We start from the raw sequence: 23,862 nt of genomic DNA, 5'->3' as shown, positions 1-23,862 counted from the left end.
TATTGTATTACATATTTACAATTTATTAGTTTTTTGTGTTCTAAAGTTGTATTCCAATAAATATATTTTATGTTCTAAATATCTTGATTATTGTATCATAAAAATGATTAAATGTCTGATGTTCACATTGTACTACAATAAATGTTTCACTTAAATATAAGCATTATACTAAATGTTATTATTTAGTATGTTTTTGATGAAAACTGTTTTTTGCCACTTAAGTAGTTTATTATATACTATTATTATATAATACACTATGCAAGTGGCAAAAAACAGTTTTCAACAAAAACATACTAAATAACATTTGTGCAGTCTATGAATTTGTTCTAAGAAATAGAATTGCCTCCATCAGATCCTCCTTCGCAGATTACCTCAATTCTGACCTAATAATTTTAAGGATAGAGAACAACCTTTCTACAGTAACTTGGGTTGGAGGCAAAGCCGTAGACACATTGGCAACATCTCTAACAATTTCCGGGTATAAAGGAATTGCCTCATGCACAGTCAGTTTTGATGAACAGTTGAATTTTTCTATTTCTTTGAGAGCAAGTGAAAAATGTTACTGAAATCTGGTCAATCTGCTTGCTATAGGAAACGGAGTGAAATCTTTTTCCTTGCGGCAACGCTTTGCCTGCTCTATGTCATCCAAATACTTGTCAAAGTTAAACTCCTCATCTGATGAGGATGAAGATATGGCAGCAGTAGCACTGTCAGGCCCCAAGTCCTCTTGCGCCTATGAGTAAAAAGCTGTGGAGAAGAAGCGCAATAGGGTTTTACCCCAATAACACACGGGGTAGAGACAGGGAGCAGTAATACTCACCAAGTGAAGTTGTGAAAGTCACAACTACTATGCAGGCATGGAAGGTTTTGATCAGGGCAGCAGCAACCCAGACGGCAGATAACAGAGAACAATAGAGGAAAATAGGGTTTATTTGAGCCGCGCCAATGATCACTTCTCAGGTATTCAGATTAATGGATCTTTATTTTGCACAGGTCTACGCGTTTCTGGAGTCTCAGCTCCCTTCCTCAGGACCATCAGGCATAAGAACACATCAAATCTACCATAATGGAGACTAACACAGTATAAATACATTTGATGACATCACAGGACCGCCCCTAACAAAAAAAAAAAAAAAAAAAAAGGCGGGAAAGGGTGCATTGCAGTGAAGCATGATGCAATACAAGTAACTTTATGAAGGATGTGAAAAATAAAATCAATTATAGTGGCGATAACACATATCTCAGATCGTGAAATAATGAAATTACTCAAAACATAAAAACACCAAAAATAATAGATCTATGTGTGATCATGATTATCTCTCAAAAAATATACATATGTATGTGCAGGGAGGACATGAAATGAGCCTAGAACTCACTTAGACATGTCAGTGCTGGAAAACCCAGGAATATAGGATAGATCAGTGAGAGCATGAGACCACGCAGCCAACAAGGCAATTACTGTTGCTGGGTGATGGAAGAAAAGAAACAGTCAAAATGCCCTGAATCCGTGAAAAAAATATATAAGAGAAAAAAATCCATAGCCTAGGTTCCAGATGGAAAAAAGTCCAAGGATCAAGGAACCGCTTAGGAACATGATGTAGTGAGTGAGTTCAAGAAAGTTCAGGAGTGTGGGAAAAAAAAAAAAAACAAAAAAAACCCAAAAACAAAAAAACAAAAAAACAACCTTCCACATGCGCAAAAAGCAAGTGCCAGAACCAGAAGGTGAAAATGAGTGCAGGACCGTGAGAAGAAAAATTACGGCGCTAGCGCTGAGAGTCAGGGAGCAAGTGGATAGCATTTGAATTAGAGTGAATGGAGTAAGACATGTAGCAAAACAACAATAAATGTGCACTAATCAGATCTGAATAGACTAGATCATGTATAATAGCCGGAGGAAATAAATGTATATATATATAGAGAGGACACCTAAAGAAAGAACAAGGAAGCTCCTGCAGAGCGTCAGATCAAATAATGTATATTAAAATATAGGATCAGTGTGGATAGAAAAGCGAGACTAGGAACCAGAAAAACCATATGTCCCAAGTGCAAGACTGCAAACCATCGTGGTGAGCTACCAGTGATGCCGGGGATCAAAGAGATGTACCTCTACTACAAAAAATTGTAGGAGAGAAAATAACGGAGTGTAAAAAATGTGATAATAAAGGGTGGGTGATGCAATCACCGTATAGTATGTCTGCTAATGATGCAATCAAAGTGAAAATATATAAATATATACATACATATTAAATTTTAGAAGAGCGCCCCCAAGTAGGAAGGGGAAGGGGAAAAAAAAAAAAATATATATATATATATTGTGTGCTCGAGGCAATTATTGCTAATAAAAAAACAGATATGAATCTGTGTCCCAAAAAAAACTTATAGATATGATGCATGATGATAGTAAAAGCATAAAATAGACCTGGCATAAAACATAGCTAAAAACCTATAAAGGATGCACAAAATGAAACTATACACCATGTTACAAGAATTAATAAAAACATAAAAATTAAAAAATATATAATGTAAAAAGCACTAAGGCGCTAAAAACATATATGAATATAAATATAAAATGAATATATAAACAAACAACCCGATGGTATTTAATAAAATAGATCCGTGACCTCATTGAGGCCACGAGGTTTTAACGTATTGAGTTTATAAATCCAATATGTTTCTTTCTTATTAAGAACCTCTATCCGATTAGATATGTATGGGGGTATATATTCTATAGGGGTGACCTTTAGTTTGATTTTTTTGTCATGATATAGAGTAGTATGTCGGGATAGTCCATGAAGCATAAAACCCACTTTAATGTTGTGTCTGTGGGAGTTAATTCTATTATGTAGTGCCTGAGTAGTTCTCCCAATATAACGCTTATCACAATCACACTCTATCAGGTAAATGACAAAATCGGATTGACAAGTGAGATGTCCTTTTATAAGAAAATCCCCCCCACCTGGGGCCAAACCGAAACTGACCCTCTCATGCTGAATAGTTTTACAACATAGGCAATTTTTAGCAAAGCATTTATAGGAACCCATAGGTTTATTTGTAATGGAGGGAATAGAAAAGTCCCTAAGCCTGCTGGGGGCCAATTGGTTTTTTAGGCTAGAGGCCCGTCGGTAGTCCTGTAGTCGCTCATCCTAACTGCTACCTCAGTCAAAGCTTCTTTTCCTTTAGTAAGCTGTTGATCATCAAGCAGTATAAGATGACTTGGGTCCACATAAACAGCTGCCAGAAGAATTTTATTTTCCAATAGCTGTGTCTCTCTCCGTTGCATTGAAGCAGAAATGCCATCTGCGATTAAACCTCCTCTTTGGGACAGGCAAAATAGCAAGTTCTTCCACTCCCTTATGAAAATGCCAGGAGTTAAATCCTCAGCTTGTAATTTTTTAGTCACGGTAAATGGGCGATTAAGCAATTCCTTCAATTCAGCCACCTGTGTTCATTGACCTTCATTTAATGTTACTTGAGGGTTCACCATATCTATAAGAAACGATTTTAGTTCAAGCAATCGCTCAGTCATTAAATAAGTACTGCCTCACCAAGTGGCTTGATCAACAATTGCCCCTTTCCCAGCACGTCTCTTCAACATGGAATCAATTTTAGGGGTTCTGGCAGCAATAACCAATTTCTTCACTTTTTCAATCAGATTTCCAGCATGTCCATCCAGTTTCACACATCCGGCTTCTCGCCGGTTTGGCGGATGCGGCGCACGCCAGTACAGTACGACACAGTACAACTTCCGGGTCACATGCTCCGGTCACATGACAGCATGTGACCGGCATTTGTCGCGCTCCCACTGTGCTGTATACACTGTACTGGAGTGCGCTTCATGCGCCAAATAGGCGAAAAGCCGGATGTGTGAAACCAGGGTCCCTCTTGCAGATTCTTTCTTATTGCCAGCTGCAGCGTGTGCACAACACAGCGCATGTGATGAATATGAAAGTGTTTTGAAGCAGCTTCAACAAGATCATCTAATACTAAAGTATCATTTTGCTGTTCTTCTGTTGTAATATCTGTTTGTTCCCCAGTTACATGAACAGCACTGTGGCCTTCCATCACATACAAAAATCCTAAATTCTCTTCTAGCTGTTGTTCATTACTCTCATTCATCAGTTTAATTGTACTTATCAAGTTTGAAGCACTGTCCGCTACAATAGCAAGAACCTGTTCTTTTTTGAGTTCGTAGTCTTGCAGAACTTTTTCCACTAAAACCTGGAGAAACTGGCTGATGTGATGAGCTTTAGTACCTGTTACTGCCAGTGTCTTGCTAACAATTTCTTTCTTGTCACAAACATATCGAACATTGATGGCAAAATAATTTAGTTGTATGTAGTGACTCTGGCATCCAGCAAAGGCAATGGGTTTCAAGATAGGACATTCAGACACATCGTTTTGTGAGGATCCTCACAAAGAATGAATATGTCAGTTTGTGTGGCCTTTTTCTAATCTGCTTTTGCTATTGAAAGCATTATTTATGAGCTCAAAAACCTTTCAGGTGATGCAGTTTTTTAAAAAGCTGATCTGCTTTTGCATCTGACAAACGTATCCTCAAAAAACGTCGCAAAAACGCTGTGTGTGAATGTAGCCTTAGATCAGAAATAGAACAGATTTTTATAGGACATTTCATAACTTTCCCAAATTCCTATGAAAAAATATTCAGCACATTCTGCATTGCACTACTGTCCCCAATTAATTATATATTTTAGGAGTCGGAGTCGGTGCATTTTATACCGACTCCGACTCCACCAAAATGAGCTTCGACTCCGAGACTCCGACTCCACAGCCCTGGTAGAGCCACACACAGAAATGGTAATATTGGGTTTCGGAAAGTTAGGAGAGGGAGGAAACAGGAAAAGTTAAGTTTTTGACAGGTTCAGTTTTAGATAGAGGGAGGACATGATGTCGGAGACAGCGGACAGACAATCGGTAGTATTTTGTAATAGTGCATGGGTGATGTCAGGAGAAGATGTGTACAGTTGGGTGTCATCAGCATAGAGATGGTACTGGAAACCAAATCTGCTGATTGTTTATCCAATAGGGGATGTGTATGAGAGAACAGGAGGGGGCCTAGGACTGAACCCTGAGGAACCCCCAACCGCAAGGGGAAGAGGAGAGGAAGAGAAGCTGGCAAAGGACACAGTGAATGAGCGGTTAGAGGTAAGAGGAGAACCAGGAAAGAACGGTGTGTGGTGTCTTTTTTTTTTTAACCCATTATTGGAGATTCTTAATGGTTAGGTTAAACTTGATTGACATTCAGAATCTTGAGCTGAACACCAGCTGGTAAAACAAAGCCGGCATTAACCCCTTATTACCCAACCTGTAACCTGCCATCAGGGCCGTTAGAAGAGTTGATACATCGCCAGAAGATGGCGCCTCTATGAAAGCGCTATTTTCTGGGGTGGCTGCGGACTGCAATTTGCAGCGGGGGAGCAGGGGGGGGGGCTTGGGCCACCCTGCGCTGTGTATTCCAATCCCCAGCTGCCTAGTTGTGCCTGGCTGGACACAAAAATTGGGCGAAGAACACATAATTTTTTTTTTAATTATTTCATGAAATAATTAAAAAAATGGCTTCCCTATATTTTTGGTTCCCAGCCAGGTACAAATAGGCAGCTAAAGGTTGGGGGCAGCCCGTACCTGTCTTCTGTACCTGGCTAGCATACAAACATATGGCGAAACTCACGTCTTTTTTTTTTTTTTTTTTTGGCAAAAAAACTTTTTTTTTCAAAAAAAAAGGGCTTCCCTGTATTTTGATTGCCAGCTAAGGTAAAGCCAGGCAGATGGGGGTGGCAGCCCGTAGCCATCTGCTTTATGTAGGTCATTTTTTTCAATTATTTATTTTTATAAAACTTCTATAATATATATATTTTTTTGGGTGGGGTGGGGCACTACATACATACATACATACATACATACATACATACACATAGCTCTGGCAAAAATGAAAAGACCACTGCAAAATTTTCAGTTTTTCTTATTTTTTTTCTTTATATTTTTGAGTAAAATGTAAATTGTTCTTTTATTCTATAAACTACTGACAACGTTTCCAAATTTCCAAACCAAAAAATTTTGTATTTATTTTACAACAATTTACATTTTACTCAAAAATATACCGCATTTTTCGGATTATAAGACGCACTTTTCCTCCCAAAAATTTGGGAAGAAAATGAGGGGTGCATCTTAAAATTCGAATATAGCAACCTGGGAGGGCCTGTCTGTGCGGCGATCAGGTGCGTTCAGGCGGCCAGGTGCCTGTGGCTGCGTGCAGGCAGCAGCCGGGTGCCTGTTTGCGGGCGGGCGGCCGCTGGGTGCCTGTGTGCTGGCGGCAGCTGGGTGACTGTCGGTGCTGACTGCTTCTCTGTGTGGGTGGCCTGCTGGCTGCCACTTTGTGCGGGCGGCTGTGCGGTAGGTTTCCCAATGTGTTTGCGGTCCCAGTTTCAAATGATGGCGGCAGGAGTCAGTGCGTGCGCAGATGGAGCTCTTAGATGAAGACTCCAACTGCGCACGCGCCACTCCTGGAGTCAGCACGTGCGTAGATTAAGCCCTTGGATGAGAGCTCCATCTGCGCATGCGCTGCTCCAGGCACCATCATTTGAACCGGGAATGCGGAGACATTCAACGCACCGGCCTACTGCACCACTCACCCGCCGCCGCTGCTGCCGCCATTGACCCGCCGCGCCTGCCACCACTGACCCGCTGCGAATGCCACCACTGACCCACCGCACCTGCTGCCACGGACGCCGCCACGCCTGCCAGCACAACCTCTGCCTCCTGTCAGCCCGCTCCACCATTGCTGCTGCCCCTCTCCTGTAAGACAACACCGGAGTATAATACGCACCCCATTTTTATTTTTTTTTTACCTTTTTTTTTTTTTTTTTTACCTCTAAATTTGGGGTGCGTCTTATAAAGCGAAAAATACGGTACCTATAAACAGAAAAAATCAGAAAAATTGAAAATTTTGCATTTGCCTCTTAACTTTTGCCAGAGCTGTGTGTATATATATTTTAATTTATTTTTTTTTATAAATAAAATGTACACAATATATAGTTGTATAAAAATAAGTGATTTTAAAAAATGATGTAGCGCTCCGCGGTATTTTTGATACTCAGCACAGATGAAGCGGACTGCTACGGGCTGCCACCTCCACCCCATCTGCCTGGCTTTACCTGACTGGCAATCAAAATACAGGGAAGCCCATTCATTTTTTTTTTTTTAATTATTTAAAAAAAAAATAAAAAAAAAAATGCATGGGTTCCCGCTGTATTTTGATTGCCAGTAAATGACAGCAAGTCAGCTGGGGGCTGGGATTCTCGGCAGCCTGCAGCCGCCCCTGGAAATGGTGCATTGTTCCTTAGTGCCTTTTCCAGGCGCTTTACCTGGCTCATCCAGTGGCCCTGGTGGTGGTGGCACGCTGGGTAATAAAGGGGTTAATACCAGCTTTGTATTCTCAGATGGTACTAAGCCCGAAATTCATGGTGTCACGCCAAATTAGACATGGCCACCATGAATTTCTAGTAAACAGTAAAAAAAAAAATAAAAGAGAAAGTTTATTAGAAATATAACAAAAAAAAAAAAACAGTTAGAGAATCCATCTTTATAAAAAAAAAATCCTTAATCCGACGTAATCCACAGGTAGAGCATTGTGAGCTTCATCACTCTGTACAGACACAGTCTATACACAGTGAAAAGCAGAGAGCGTTGTCAGCTCTGCTACATCGTTCTGTACAGAGCAAGAAGCAGTGTGACAGCGAGGGGATGATTGCACTTGCGTCTTGCATGGGCATCACCCCGCACGGACTGATCTCCGGACAGGAGCGCTTCAGCTGCATGGAAACACAAGGAGCCGACCCGCTGCTGTCTGGAGATTGATGCGATGCGACACTCACGCAGTGACAGTCAAAGTTCAATCGAGTCTATGAGCCATTAATGAAATAGTCCAGCCAGCATATATAGAAGGGGAGCGATAGATACTTTCTCCTCTATAGCATGTGATCAAAGACATAACAAGCAACCCAGCAGAGAATAACTCTTGTTAGCCTGCCCAAGCCTGGGGTTCGAAGCCTGCGTCTCCCTGCGCTGCTCAGAGACATCAGAGCAGTTAACATGCAGAGTACCAGAATCTATCATTTCCAGAGATCCTGACGCTGCCATGACAGTTGGCAAAACCTGCAAAAAACTCCTTGTAACATTGATCCACAACATAGACAATTTCAAAGATTTTTTTTTTCAAGACGAACATAAAATAGTTACAGACAGATGCCGGATATTTAACGGGATTGTCCAGGACTATAACGTTGATGGCCTAACCTTAGGCTTTGTAACCAAAGCAGGTAGCAGGGTCTTGCGGTCTGTGCAGATAAACATTAGGGCTCCAGTTCATCAAGACCGGCGATGTACAATGAAAATTGATGTCAGGGACTGGAGTGAGATTTCTGGCATAGGAAACGCCGCAGTTTGTTATGAATTAGAGAAGCGGTGGCATCACACCCTTCTTCTGGCCAAGCTCTGCCCATTTTGACAAAGCTGGTTAAAATTGGCGTTAAAGGGGTGGTTCACCCATTTTTTTTTATTTTCTGTAGGAGTTCTACTTACCTTTCTAGGCGTTTTCTCCATTGGCTTCTGTTTCCAGTTCTGGCACTGAGCGGCGCTATCCTGCACGCTCAGTGCCGGTCACATGACCCCCTGGAGCTGTGGCCGCCAGCATCCTCTGACGTCCCGGCATTTCCGGGCTCTCAAACAAGACGGGTACGTCAGAGGAGGCTGGCACCACTCAGATTGAGTGACAGTGCTGTGGGCGGTGACTACCGCACATCACAGCCCAGTATCGAGGGGAGGATCCGGAGGACGTCAGTGTGGAGCCGGCGTCCCGCAGATGGTGAGGCACGGGGCGCCAGTGTGCAGTACAGGGGGGTTCTTCAGCTGAATCCCCCCCTGCACGTAAGTATGTGATCACACTGTCCACCCGCCCGCTCTGCTGCGATGTCAGGAGAGCGGCCGGTGTCGGGCAGTGTGATCATCTGCTCCTCCCAGAAGCAAGACACTGACAGGCATGTCACCGCTGTGCTCTGCCATCTGTCCTGCTGCATGGGACCAACTGTCTTGCACTATGTCACCTGCACCACAAGTCACAGAGTGGAGACAGTTGGTGACAGAGCACCTCTGCCCCCCCTTCTTTCCCCACTCTCTTCTCTCCCCCCACTCTTCTCTGTCCCCCTCTTATCCCTCTCTCCTCTCCCCTCTCTTCCCTCGCTCTCTAACCCCCCCTCGCTCTCTTCCCCCTCCCCTCGCTCTCGCCCCCCCCCCTCGCTCTCTTCCCCCCTCGCTCTCTCACCCCCTTGCTCTCTTCCCCCCCTCGCCCTCCCCCCCCGCGCTCTCTTCCCCCCCTCGCTCTCTTCCCCCCCCTCGCTCTCTTCCCCCCCTCGCTCTCTTCCCCCCCTCGCTCTCTTCCCCCCCTCGCTCTCTCCCCCCCTCTTCCCCCCCGCGCTCTCTTTTCCTCCCCCCCTCGCTCTCTTTTCCTCCCCCCCTCGCTCTCTTTTCCTCCCCCCCTCGCTCTCTTTTCCTCCCCCCCCCTCGCTCTCTCTTTTCCCTCGCTCTCTCCTGGCATGGTCAGTACAGAAATCTCTCCATTGTGGAGGGGTGAGAGGGAGTAATAAACATGGAGTCCCTACTGTGTCTGTGTATTTATTTCTAATAAAGTTTTTTTCTCTATGTGGTCTTTTTTTTTTTTTAAACCCTTTATTGGAGATTCTTAATGGCCAGGTCAAACTTGGCCTGACATTAAGAATCTCAGGCTTTATACCAGCTGGTAAAACATAGCTGGTATTAACCCCTTATTACCCAGCGTGCCACCTGCCACCAGGGCCACTGGAAGAGTTGGATACAGCGCCAGAAGATGGCGCTTCTATGAAAGCGCCATTTTCTGGGGCGGCTGTGGACTGCAATTCGCAGCGGGGGGCCCAGAAAGTTTGGGCACCCTTCACTGCGGATTCCAATCCCCAGCTGCATAGTTGTACCTGGCTGGACTCAAAAATTCGGCGAAGCCCATGTCATTTTTTTTTTTAATTATTTCATGAAATTCATGAAATAAAAAAAAAAAAAAAAAAAGGGCTTCTCTATATTTTTGGTTTCCAGCCGGGTACAAATAGGCAGCTGGGGGTTGGGGGCAGCCCGTAGCTGCCTGCTGTACCTGGCTAGCATACAAAAATATGGCGAAGCCCACTTAATTTTTTTAAAAAAGTTTTCAGGCAAAAACCTTTATAAAGGAAAAAAAGGTTTCCCTGGATTTCTATTGCCAGTGAAAGTAACACCAAGCAGCTGGGGTTAGCAGCCAGTAGCTGCTTGGGTTACCCTTAACAATAGAAAATGCAGCGGGAGCCCACAAACAATGTGATTTTTTTTTTATTTTTTATTTTTAATGAATTTTTAAAAAAAAAAAAAAAAAAAAAAAATCGACATGGGCTTCGCCCATCGAGCACCAGAGCATTTTACTGCTCAATTCATCCCAAGTAATCAGATGACTGCAGTGTCTGCCAATTACTTGTTCTGTGTCCCCCTGCATCCATTGCAGCGTGTACGGGCTGTGAGGTCAGCGGAGTTCACTCCAGCACTGGAGTCAGCTGATCTGAACTCAGCTGAACTCCAGCCTGCACACGCTGCGATGGATGCAGGGGGACATAGAACAAGTAAGGTCTAAGCCACACGGCGAGAAAAACAGTGCGAGTGGAGTGCGATCAAACATCGCATTCCACTCGGACCAATATTAGCCTGTGTGTCAGCACACATGAGCGATTATTTTCTCCGCCCTAATTGGACCGAGAAAACAATCGCAGCATGCTACAACTGTAATGCAAGACTCTCTCTTTTACCCATTCAAGTGTATGTGGTGAGAGAAAAATCGCACTGCACTTGCGGTACATCGTTGGACTACGGAGGAGAGAAATCCCTCCCACCACTCCTCAGTGCTGGTCCGCCCCCGCAGCTGAGGTCTGCTCGCAGAGTCGGACCTCAGTCGCAGGGACACACGCATGACACTCAGCTCTGCTGTACTGAGCGTGAGCAGAGTGTAATGCGAGGGGATCGCAGTAATCCCCGTGTGGCCCCAGCCTAATCGGCCGATACTTGAGTCAGCTGATCTGAACTCAGCTGAAGTCCTGTACACACAGCCCGCACACGGTCACATGTGACCGGCAGCAGGCAGCGACTGCTGTTAAGGCTACATTCACATGACCGTTCCGTTTTTGCGGGCCACAAAAAAACGGTCCTTTTTTTCATGGATGCATCCTAGTGGCATCCGAGTGACATCTGCGTGCCTTCCGTTTTTTTTGCGGACCGCAAAAAACGGAAGCAGCAAGAAAGATAAATAGATGAGTAGATATAGAGATGATAAGATAGATATAGAGACAGAGGGATAGAGGGATGAATGAATGAATGAATGAATGAATGTATAGATAGATAGATAAATACATATATAATGTCTTACCCCCTGCATATTCTAAGCTGACACCCTTTTGTGACTTTCATGTGGCACTAAGGGGTGCTTAGCCTTGTATTTAGCCATAAAATAAATAAATAATAAAAAAAAATGACATGCGGTCCCCCTATCTTTTGTAGCCAGCTAGGGTAAAGCAAACGGCTGCAGCCTGCAAACCACAGCTCGCAGCTTCACCTTGGCTGGTAATCCAAAACAGAGGGCACCCCATGCTGTTATTTTAAATAATTTAAAACAAAAAACACGGGGTCCCCCAAAATTGGATCACCAGCCAAGGTAAAGCGGACAGCTGTGGTCTGGTATTCTCAGACTAGGGAGGTTCACAGTTATTGGACACTCCCCAGCCTAAAAATAGCAGGCTGCAGCCGCCCCAGAACTAGCGCATCCATTAAATGTGCCAGTCCTGGTGCTTCGCGCCATCTCATCCCGTTGCCCTGGTGCGGTGGCAAACGGGGTAATATATGGGGTTAATACCAGATGTGTAATGTCACCTGGCATCAAGCCCTGGAGTTAGTGATGTCAGGCGTGTATCAGATACCCGACATCACCAACCCAGGCAGTAATAAAAAAAAAAAAAGACAACAAACACATTTTTATTTGAAAAAACACTCCCCAACACATTCCCTCTTTCACCAATTTATTAGAAAGAAAAACAATCCAGGTCTGGTGTAATCCAAGGGGGTCCCACGATGATCCATACCATAGTCAATGTCCCAGTCAATGAAGAACAGAATGTTCCCTATTTGCTGGGAGAGCCGTGCAGTGACCTGAGCTAACATCAATAGGTCAGCCCAGGTCACTGCAGGGCATGACGAGTGCTGCTATCAGGAGGTTAGCGAGGTATATTACCTGCGATGATCGCTGAACTCCTGACAGCAGCGCTGTCACTGAGTTCAATGACCGCCGCCTTCACAAACCAAGTATCGCAAGCGGCCCGTGACGTCACCACTAGTCACAGTAACGGGTCGACAGCGAAAGGTGATGTGACAAGCGGCGGGCATAGAAGGCAGTGACGACCGCTGACGTCAGGAGGGCAGGACTTCATCACCGTAGGTAATGAAATTGCTAACCTCTTGACGGTAGCGCTGGTCATCCCCGTGACTGCTGACACTGCAGTGCGGGCCGCTGCTGACACTGCTGAGCGGGCAGCCACGGGGCTGGGGCTGGAGCGTGACACTGACTGCACGGGCACCCGACGGAAGTCACATGGAAGTGCTTCCGTGTTGCTTCCGGGAATTTTGCGGACCCATTGCCTTGTATTGAGTCACGGTTCGTTATTACGGAACAGAATAGGACATGTTCCATAATAACGGAGCGGACATACGGCATCCGATGTGTTTTTTTTTGTAGGATCGGATGCACATGGAAGTGCTACCGTGTACCATCCGATCATACACAAAAGACATTGAAAATATGGTCCTGTCTGTGGGGCCGCAAAAAAACAGGAACTGACCAGGACACACGGAACGGTCATGTGAATGAGCCCACCTGCAGCCATTGCAGCGTGTGCGGGCTGTGAGATCAGGAGTCAGCTGACTCCAGCGCCGGACGATAAATTCTGTGTCCCGCTGCAGAAGGATGCGGTAAAATAACGGTTGCATGCGCTGCACATTTAATCCACAGGATCCGGTCATATGCGGTTTGCGGATGATACGGACGACACACAGACTAGGGAAGAGGGAAAAAAGCAATCTCATCACCCCGACACTTTTTTTTCCCCAATTATTTTTTTCACATGTTGCGCAGACTAATAATCATAATTTCTGTACACATACACACACACTCTCACACACACTCTCACACACACACACACTCACACTATACACACACACAGTATATACGCACACACACACTTTCTTCCCCTGGCTGTGCAGAGCTGCTGTATCTGTGATTTCTCTCTGGGCATCAACTGGGAAGAGGCAGGGAGGAGGGTTTGGTCGGAGAGCAGAGTGGGTGTATTAGACACAATGGGTGTGTTAGATAAGCTAGACACCGCCCTAGAGCCACAAAGAGTTCTGGGACTTGTAGGAACTGAACACAGGAAGTCAGAGGAGAGATTAACCCCATCAGAGCTGGAGCCAGCAATGAGCATGTGCTGCTAGTGCACAATAAAAGGTAATTTTGCTGAAAAAACATAATAGATGTGTTGAGGGGCACATATTAGCAAGATTTATCAGAAAAAAAAAATCAGTTTTGGTAACTGGACAACTTCTTTAACACATACACACACACCAGCCTTTGGTCACATGACGTGATGTCAAAAAGGTCCTTAAGCAGTCCTATATTTGGCATATAAACACTGGGGCCGCTAGGAGAATGGGGGCCCTGTGAAATTGTCCAGTTTGCTCTCCCTTTCCCCTAATGCCAGTCCTGCATGCCCGCCTGTGTCCTGTTCAGTTTAGACTTCTGTAATTAAGAGACCTTTGGTTACATCATGTCACATGACTTTGAAGTTATCAAAGGTCCTTAAACAATCAACCTTAGAATACAACTGATGGGGTCCATAAGAGAGTGGGGTTCCTGAGAAGTTGCACAGTTTGACTCCTCCAAACTCCTGACTGTAACTAGGGCTTATTTTTGGAGCAGGGCTTATATTTCAAGCATTCTCCAAAAATCCCATAAACTCATGTTAGGGCTTATTTTCGGTGTAGGTCGTATTTTCAGGGAAACAGGGTATTTGTGGCACCCTGGACAAGCCAGGTCGTCACAGAACTACACCAACACACCCCGGTTAGGCACACCGAAGCCAAACACAAATCCTTGTTGCCTTCCTCCAGGATCTGATGGCCACACCAGGGGGTGGGCCAGGCGGTTGGTCCCGCCCACCGAGGAGTTCACAGTCCTGGAGGCGGGAAAAGGATGCAGATCAGTTTTGAAGTTGGAGAAGTGAGGAAGTAAAGTGGTAGAGGAGCAGTCTGAAGGCGGTCCGGGTGTGTGGCCCGGACGGAACAGCAAGGTTGGCAGACGGTGGTGACCGTCTGCAGGAGAGGCTTATTGGAGCAAACCGTAAGGACCGTGGCCGGGCGGTGGCCCGGCGGTACCGGATCGGCGAGCAAAGAGAAGCCAGCACCATCCGGCAGGGCTTACGGACCCCGACAAGGCTAGGAGTCGCCGTTGAATTTGTCAAATCCGTTAGCTAAGGGAACCTCCGGGGTTTCCCAGCAGTCAAGACCCGATTGAAGGCAGCCGCTCAAACCGTAGAGGGAAACACAGTCACCGCCAAGGCTACAGTTCCCAGGGCCAGAGCCTGCTGGCAAACGGGGCCCCTCAGCCTCCATCCAAGCTGGGGAGCGGGTTACCGGTGGGAAGCCATTGGAACCGTAAACACAACACAGGTGCAGGGAAAGGCAGTCACCATCAACCTGCCGGGAGGAGAAACACCGCAGCCGTCTGTGGGACCCGTCCATCCAGCCGTTTGTTTTCCCGGAGACTTTGCATTCGTCATTGGCTGAGTGAGTACCACCGTGCCGTGCGGCACAGCGCTGCCCCCGCGACCCTGCACCTCACCAGGCCCCGTAACCCGCCTGCCATACATCCCTACCTCCCTCACCGGGCCCCGGGACAACCAACCCCCCTACCCACGGAGGGAAGAACCAACATCCAAGCTGATCCCTGTCATCGCTCCCGGGATCCCCGTCCAGAGCAGCGGTGGTGTCACCAATCTCACCACAACCGTGGGTGGCGTCACGGACAATATCCCTAAACCCAAACCAAACCACCACCCCCTTTCACTCACGGGTGAGGAACGCCGCTCGAGTCCCCAGGATCCGGCCCACCGCTCGAGCCACCACCGAGCAGCAGCAGCCGGACCCGAGCAGTGGGTGAGCGTAGCGTCCCCTCCTCCTCCCGCGATATATTCATGAACCCCCTTGCAGGTATTTAACCCCTTCACGACCCATGACGGATATATCCGTCATGGATCGTGTGAGGTTAATTCCCGCCCCCTGCCGTGGGCAGGTCGCGGCGATCCGCGCACATATCAGCTGTTTTCAACAGCTGACATGTGTGCCTGCATGTTACGAGTGGAATCGCAATCCACTCGCAACATTTAACCCCTTACATCTCGCTGCCAAAGTCTGGCAGCGAGATGTATATGCGCGCAGCCATTACGTTCACTTACCGCCGCCTCCACCTTCACCGTGCGTGATCACGTGACTTTCGGTGGTTGCCATGGTAGCACAGTGTCATGTGATGACGCCTGTAGCTAACATGAGTCACTTCCTCTCAGTGCCGGCATAGTGCTAGCACAGAGAGTAAAGTAGCGTATCTGCAGTTCTCAGCTCTGTAGCTGAGATCTACAGATAGGGCAGAGCGATCGGATTGTTGATCCATATAGCCGCCTAGGACTAGTAAAATAAAAAATAAAGTAAAAAAAAAAGTTTAAAAAAACCTAAAAGTTCAAATCACCCCCCTTTCACCCCTTTGAAAATTAAAGGGTTAAAAAAAAATAAAATATACTCATATTTGGTATCGCCGCGTTCAGAAATGCCCGCTCTATCAAAATATAAAAACAATTAATCTGATGGTAAATGGCGTAGCGGCAAAAAAATTCAAAACGCCAAAATTACGTTTTTGGTCGCCACAAGTTTTGCACAAAATGCAATAACAGGTGATCAAAACGTAGCATCTGCGCAAAAATGGTACAGTTAAAAACGTCAGCCCGAGATGCAAAAAAAAGGCCGTCACTGAGCGATAGATCCCGAAAAATGCGAACACTACGGGTTTCGGAAAATGGCGCAAAACGTACGCCACTTTTATTGGACAAACGTGTGAATTTTTTTTAACCCCTTAGCTACAAGTAAACCTATACATGTTTGGTGTCTACAAACTTGCACTGACCTCAGGCATCATACCCACACATCAGTTTTACCATATAGTGAATATGGTGAATAAAATATCCCAAAAACTATTGTACGATCACAATTTTGTTTGCAGTTTTCCAGTACACTATATGGTAAAACTTTTGGTTTCATTTAAAAGTACAACTTGTCCTGCAAAAAACAAGCCCTCATATGGCAAGATTGACGGAAAAATAAAAAACTTACGGCTCTTGGAAGAAGGGGAGCAAAAAAAACAACGGAAAAACGGAAAGAGCCCAGGGGCTGAACGGGATAAGTTGCCATCATAACAATATAGAGAAGACATTAGAAGCAAACAGCAGAAGAAGCAGAAGCAAAGAAAATACAGCTGAAAAAAACAGAGCAGAAAGTCTAAAAATGTAAACACAAAATTAGTGCAGAAAGTGCATGAGTAGATATCTCTTACTGGATAGAGCTGGAGGACACACATCCTGAGGAACATCGGGGTCTTGTTTACAGTCCTGTGGGAGAAGAGGACGGGGACATCTCTCTGGTGTTGTCCTCTTACTGGATAGACCTGGAGGAGACACATACAGGGACTGAATTCATTCCTTACATACAGATAATTATAGGCCGTGTGTATTTAGTCCTGTCTATTACCTGGTGATGTGAGGGGCTGGGGAACCTCAATCATGACGTCCTTGTACAGATCTTTGTGTCCTTCTAAATACTCCCACTCCTCCATGGAGAAATAGACGGTGACGTCCTGACACCTTATAGGAACCTGACACATACAATGATACCGTCACCCCCGATCCCTTCATAGCGTTACTGTATAATGTCCCAGCATTCCCAGCAGTGTCACCTCTCCAGTCAGCAGCTCAATCATCTTGTAGGTGAGTTCTAGGATCTTCTGGTCATTGATGTCCTCATGTATCGGGGGGTGAGGTGGAGGCCCCGTGATTGGGCTCAGGGGTCTTCCCCATCCCTCAGACACAGGGGCCTGACAGCGCTCACTAGAGGTCTTCTTCACTACTGTGTAATCCTGGTTATGGAGAGACACAGTAATAAATCTCACTCCAGACATTTCCAGAGTCCTCACCTCTCCAGTTCTGTCCATCTGTTATTCCCATAGATAAGAATGATGTAATGTGACGTCATCAGAATCTCTCACCTCTCCAGTAAGCCGGAAGAGGATCTCTAGGTTCAGGTGTAATATCCTCTCCGCCATCTTGTCCCTGTCCATATCCATCCTTCACGGGGCAATCAGGAGAATTCTCTTATATAGAATCAAATCACTGAGAGGATTCGATATTGTAAGAACCTGAATGTGAAGGAGAAGAGTCCATATGGAAAATTAATGGAGATAATAATGGAGGGAAGATATAATTTGGGCAGTAAAAAAAAATGTCAACATGAAATGAAGTAGCAAAACCGACCCATAAAAGTATTGCACCTAAAATGGTATCAATGAAAACGAGAGCTCATCAAGCAAAAAACAAGCCCTTGCTCAACTCCGATGTCGGAAGATAGAGACACAAACTGATTTTTTTTATGTTGTTTGTTTTTTTGTTCTTTTTTTACAAAAGTCTGATTTTTATTCACTACTAGAGATGAGTGAACCTGGAGTTCCATGTTCGGTACAAACTCAGATTTTTCCAAAATAGCAAAGTTCAGGTTTGGGTTCAGGAGCTTTACGTATGGAAACCGCTCTCGTGTGATCGGATGTATTGTGCACCAAGAAATAAAACTGAAAAAACCCGCCCTCCCCCGGAAGTGATCTGTTTATGGCTGCATGTGGGCGGAGACCCGAACTGCCAATCAGTGACTCCAAATAAAGTCCAGGTCAACTCCAAGTCCAGAACCGATCTTTACAAATGTTCAGCTGGATCAGCAGAAGCCGAACGTCCACGGGTCCGCTCATCTCTAGTCACCACTGAGATAATAATAAATGTGTGATATTACTGTAATCACACTGACCTGGAGAATCACGCTGACCGCTCACTTCCAGCACATCGTGAACGGAGTAAAAACAATAAAAAAAATAATGGAATTACCTTTTTTTTAACCATTTCACCGCACTTTGCATTTTTGCTTAATTTCCAGTATATTTTATGGTAAAATTAAAAACTATGAGTCATTTAAAAAAAAAAAAAAAACAATTCTTCATACGGCAATGTGGGAGGAAAAATAAAAGAGCCGCGCAGCTACACACAATCATGTAGCATCAGGAGAGGAACTCAATCCATCTCTAGATAAGGCAGAGACGGTTTATTACTGTCTCTGCCTTCTCTGTCCCTGTATACTCAGCTCTGCGGTGCAATGCAGCGGGAATGGTGAGGGACCTGACAGTGACACAGATCTCTGTGTGAGAGCCCATCCACCATCGGTACTTGCCAACTGTAATTGTTTGGGGTCTGGTGAGTGCAATAATTGTATGGGGGGAGAGGGGTATCTGCTTTCTTTTGGGGGTGTCTGCCTTCTTTGATAAAAGTCCTGCTGTATTCTTTAACTTTTTTAGATGCTTGGACACTTTCCTATGGAACCGCAACTAGGACTTATTTTTGGATTATGGCTTATATTTTAAGTATACTCAAAAAGGTTCCCAAAAATCCTACCAGGGCTTATTTTCAGGGTAGGTCTTATTTTCGAGGAAACAGGGAAGAAAGAGCTAATAGTGCTTTTTTCCCCCCATATAGGCCCCAAAGAGGCCATGTGGTCACCGCTGAGTGATTATATCAGCCCCAGTTACAAGGGAAGGAAGATGAAAATAAAAATAAACTGAACTGACCCCCGCCCCCTTCCAAATGTGTGAAATATAGGAAAATACCACTGTCAATCCAATCTCTGTTACTAGCCCTGACCAGATAAAAAACAGCCATATATACAAAATAATAAGCGTTACTAAATAGCTAAGAAATATTTACATGTGATCATAAACATATAATATGACAGTGTCCGGCTTTCAGTTATAGGGATGGTCCCAATGCAGTTTTAGTCACCGCTCAGTATACAGTGATCAGTGGTTGTATACGCGCTCTCGGCACTGACTGACAGCAGGTTCCAATGCTGAACAGGTGTCAGTCACTGTGGGGGGGAGGGGGGTATATATGTGCTACAAACAGACATTTCCCTTATTTTCGAACCGGTATCGCTCCACATCAGACACAATGCTGAAGTTGGTTTCTTATTCATCCAGTTTCTTATTCAGTGCTGAAGTTGATTTAGTTTTGGATTTTTTTCTGTTTTAAGTTTGTTGTTTTTTTTTTACAGGTTTAACAACAAACCTAAAAAAATTACAATAATAAAATACAATACAATGCGTAGGCCTGACGTGAATACACTGAAAAGCAGCAAAAAAAAGTATAAAACTGGCACAAAATGGGCATCAAAGTCGCAAAGTGACATCAAAGCTTTTTTTCACAAGGGTAACAGGAAAAAAAATGCACCATACAATTTATTGTGCAATGTCTCCTGAATATGCAGATACCTCATATGTGGTGGAAATCAAATGTTTGCGCGCACAGCAGGGCTCGGAAGGGAAGTAGCGTCATTTGACTACAAAAGTGGCTGGAATTATTAGCGGACGCCATGTCACGTTTGCAGAACCCATCAGGTGCCTAAACACTGGAGCTCCATCACAAGTGACCCCATTTTGGAAACTAGACTCCTCAAGGATTTTATCTACGTGTATAGTGAGCATTTTGAATCCCCAGGTATTTCACAGAATTTGATAAACAGGTTGTTTTTTTCAAAAAAATGTTGCTTTAGCACCAAATTTCTCACTTTTTCAAGAAGCAACATCAAAGAGTGGACCCCACAGTTTGTTATCCCAATTTCTTATGAGCTCAGGGATACCTCACATATGGCTAAAAACCTCTGTTTAGACAAACGGGAGGGCTCTCAACAGAAGCACCATGTGAATTTTGGAAAATTTTAAATATATTGCTGGCACTATGTCGCATTTGCAGGGCCCCTAAGGTACCTATACAGCAGAAACCCCCACAAATGACCCAATTTTGGAAACTAAACCCCTCAAGGATTTTAGGGTTACAGTGAGCATTTTGAACCCACAGGTACTTTACAAAAATGGTGCTGTAGTGACAAATTTCTCACTTTTAGGCTATGTGCCCACGATCTGGTGTCACGGCGTCTAGGGCGCAGTGTCAGCCTCCTTCAGAGATGCGAGTATTGTCCACTGGAGAACGTAGCTGCCCACGATCCAGGATCAGGCTGCTACGGACTTTAGCTCTACTTTCCCCGCGGACAACACTCTTGTGTCCACAGCACAAATTGAAATCCTGCAGCTCAGGAAGCCGTGCCGCAGGTCAGATTATGCTATGGAAAAAAACAAGCACAGTGCAGGAGATTAAAAAAAATCCTTCCAATGCGCTTGTACTGCACAGCACAGCGTTTTGGACGCAGCAAAAACACTCTGCATGCAAAACGCTGCAAACGCTGATCGTGGGCAGCTAGCCTAAAAAGTAGGATGGATGGATAGACAGATGTAAAACACATACAGTGCCTACAAGTAGTATTCAACCCCCTGCAGATTTAGCAGGTTTACACATTCGGAATTAACTTGGCATTGTGACATTTGGACTGTAGATCAGCCTGGAAGTGTGAAATGCACTGCAGCAAAAAAGAAAATTTATTTTTTTTTATTTTTTTTTTAAATTGTGAAAAGTTTATTCAGAGGGTCATTTATTATTCAACCCCCTCAAACCACAAGAATTCTGTTTGGTTCCCCTAAAGTATTAAGAAGTATTTCAGGCACAAAGAACAATGAGCTTCACATGTTTGGATTAATTATCTCTTTTTCCAGCCTTTTCTGACTAATTAAGACCCTCCCCAAACTTGTGAACAGCACTCATACTTGGTCAACATGGGAAAGACAAAGGAGCATTCCAAGGCCATCAGACACAAGATCGTGGAGGGTCACAAGGCTGGCAAGGGGCACAAAACCCTTTCCAAGGAGTTGGGCCTACCTGTCTCCACTGTTGGGAGCATCATGCGGAGTGGAAGGCTTATGGAACTACTGTTAGCCTTCCACGGCCTGGACAGCCTTTGAAAGTTTCCACCCGTGCCGAGGCCAGGCTTGTCCGAAGAGTCAAGGCTAACCCAAGGACAACAAGGAAGGAGCTCTGGGAAGATCTCATGGCAGTGGGGACATTGGTTTCAGTCAATACCATAAGTAACGTACTCCACCGCAATGGTCTCCGTTCCAGACGAGCCCGTAAGGTACCTTTACTTTCAAAGCGTCATGTCAAGGCTCGTCTACAGTTTGCTCATGATCACTTGGAGGACTCTGAGACAGACTGGTTCAAGGTTCTCTGGTCTGATGAGACCAAGATCGAGATCTTTGGTGCCAACCACACACGTGACGTTTGGAGACTGGATGGCACTGCATACGACCCCAAGAATACCATCCCTACAGTCAAGCATGGTGGTGGCAGCATCATGCTGTGGGGCTGTTTCTCAGCCAAGGGGCCTGGCCATCTGGTCCGCATCCATGGGAAGATGGATAGCACGGCCTACCTGGAGATTTTGGCCAAGAACCTCCTCTCCTCCATCAAGGATCTTAAGATGGGTCGTCATTTCATCTTCCAACAAGACAACGACCCAAAGCACACAGCCAAGAAAACCAAGGCCTGGTTCAAGAGGGAAAAAAATCAAGGTGTTGCAGTGGCCTAGTCAGTCTCCTGACCTTAACCCAATTGAAAACTTGTGAAAGGAGCTCAAGATTAAAGTCCACATGAGTTAAATTAATCCCAAGCACACAATCAATTGCAACAGGGTAATGCAAAAAGTGATTTTTATTATAATTATGCAAGCAGAAAGAGAATGCCACTACCGAAAAAGCAAAGACAAAGTCAAGCCAACGTGTCGGCCTTCACAAGGCCTTTATCAAGGACTTGCGTGTATCAAGAAGTGACGGGTATAGACGGATTAGACGTCAAATGGGTAAACCACAGGTAGGGCGTTCTGCTCTCAAAGCACAACTTGCCAGAGTCAAGGAGGCATGAAAGGTGAGTGGGTGGATGGAGGAAGTGCCTTACAGGGCACAACGGCAGGGGGACAGGGTCCCAGGGGTGCTGGCAGCAGGCGTGTGGCAGTCTACTGCCACACGCCTGCTGCCAGCACCCCTGGGACCCTGTCCCCCTGCCGTTGTGCCCTGTAAGGCACTTCCTCCATCCACCCACTCACCTTTCATGCCTCCTTGACGCTGGCAAGTTGTGCTTTGAGAGCAGAACGCCCTACCTGTGGTTTACCCATTTGACGTCTAATCCGTCTATACCCGTCACTTCTTGATACACGCAAGTCCTTGATAAAGGCCTTGTGAAGGCCGAAACGTTGGCTTGACTTTGTCTTTGCTTTTTCGGTAGTGGCATTCTCTTTCTGCTTGCATAATTATAATAAAAATCACTTTTTGCATTACCCTGTTGCAATTGATTGTGTGCTTGGGATTAATTTAACTATTGTAACTACTTTCCCTTTAAGCACCTCCCCCATACCCGCAGTTGAGCCCAGCTCTACTCTGAACTTAAAGTCCACATGAGACACCCAAAGAACCTAGATAACTTGGAGAAGATCTGCATGGAGGAGTGGGCCAAGATAACTCCAGAGACATGTGCCGGCCTGATCAGGTCTTATAAAAGACGATTATTAGCTGTAATTGCAAACAAGGGTTATTCCACAAAATATTAAACCTAGGGGTTGAATAATAATTGACACACACTTTTATGTTGAAAATTTATTAAAATTTAACTGAGCAACATAACTTGTTGGTTTGTAAGATTTATGCATCTGTTAATAAATCCTGCTCTTGTTTGAAGTTTGCAGGCTCTAACTTATTTGCATCTTATCAAACCTGCTAAATCTGCAGGGGGTTGAATACTACTTGTAGGCACTGTATATAATGTCCCACCCCCTGCATATTCTAAGCTGGCACCCTTTAGTGACTTCCATGTGAAACTAAAGGGTGTTTAGCCATATATTTAGCCAAAAAATAAATAATTAATAAAAAAAAGTGGGGTACCCCCCATTTTTGATAACCAGCTAGGGTAAAGCAGACGGCTGCAGACTACAGTAGGTAGCTTCACCTTGTCTGGTAATCCAAAACAGAGGGCACCCCACGCTGTTTGTTTAAAATTATTTATAAATATTAAAAAAAAAAAAAAAAACATGGGTTCCCCCAAATTGGATTACCAGCCAAGGTGAAGCTGACAGCTGGAGTCTGGTATTCTCAGGGTGGGAAGGGCCATGGTTACTTGGCCCTTCCCAGCCTAAAAATAGCAGGCTGCAGCCATCCCAGCAGTGGCGCATCCATTAGATGTGCCAATCCTGTCACTTCGCCCCAGCTCATCTTGTTGCCCTGGTGCGGTGGCAAACAGGGTAATAAATGGGGTTGATACCAGCTGTGTAATGTCACCTGGCATCAAGCCCTGGGGTTAGTAATGTTGCGGCATCTATCAGATATCTGACATCACGAACCCAATAAGTAATAAAAAAAAGGACAACAAAAAATTTGTATTTGAATAAACACTCCCCAACACATTCCCTCTTTCACCA

At 45.0% G+C, this 23,862-nt stretch overlaps 1 protein-coding gene across 1 annotated transcript in view; it reads right to left on the bottom strand.

The window, feature by feature from the left end:
• LOC142258948 (uncharacterized) overlaps positions 1-23,862 on the bottom strand; it is a 35,016-nt gene that overhangs the window by 5,079 nt on the left and 6,075 nt on the right. The window contains 4 exon segments of the mRNA XM_075331500.1: positions 16,757-16,867; positions 16,951-17,074; positions 17,156-17,335; positions 17,465-17,614. Of these exon segments, the coding sequence (XP_075187615.1) occupies positions 16,757-16,867; positions 16,951-17,074; positions 17,156-17,335; positions 17,465-17,542 (493 nt within the window). The 5' untranslated portion in view covers positions 17,543-17,614.

This window comes from Anomaloglossus baeobatrachus (assembly GCF_048569485.1).
Source record: "Anomaloglossus baeobatrachus isolate aAnoBae1 chromosome 5 unlocalized genomic scaffold, aAnoBae1.hap1 SUPER_5_unloc_2, whole genome shotgun sequence".
Lineage (NCBI taxonomy): Eukaryota > Metazoa > Chordata > Amphibia > Anura > Aromobatidae > Anomaloglossus > Anomaloglossus baeobatrachus.
This window is presented reverse-complemented; position numbering and strand designations above follow the sequence as displayed.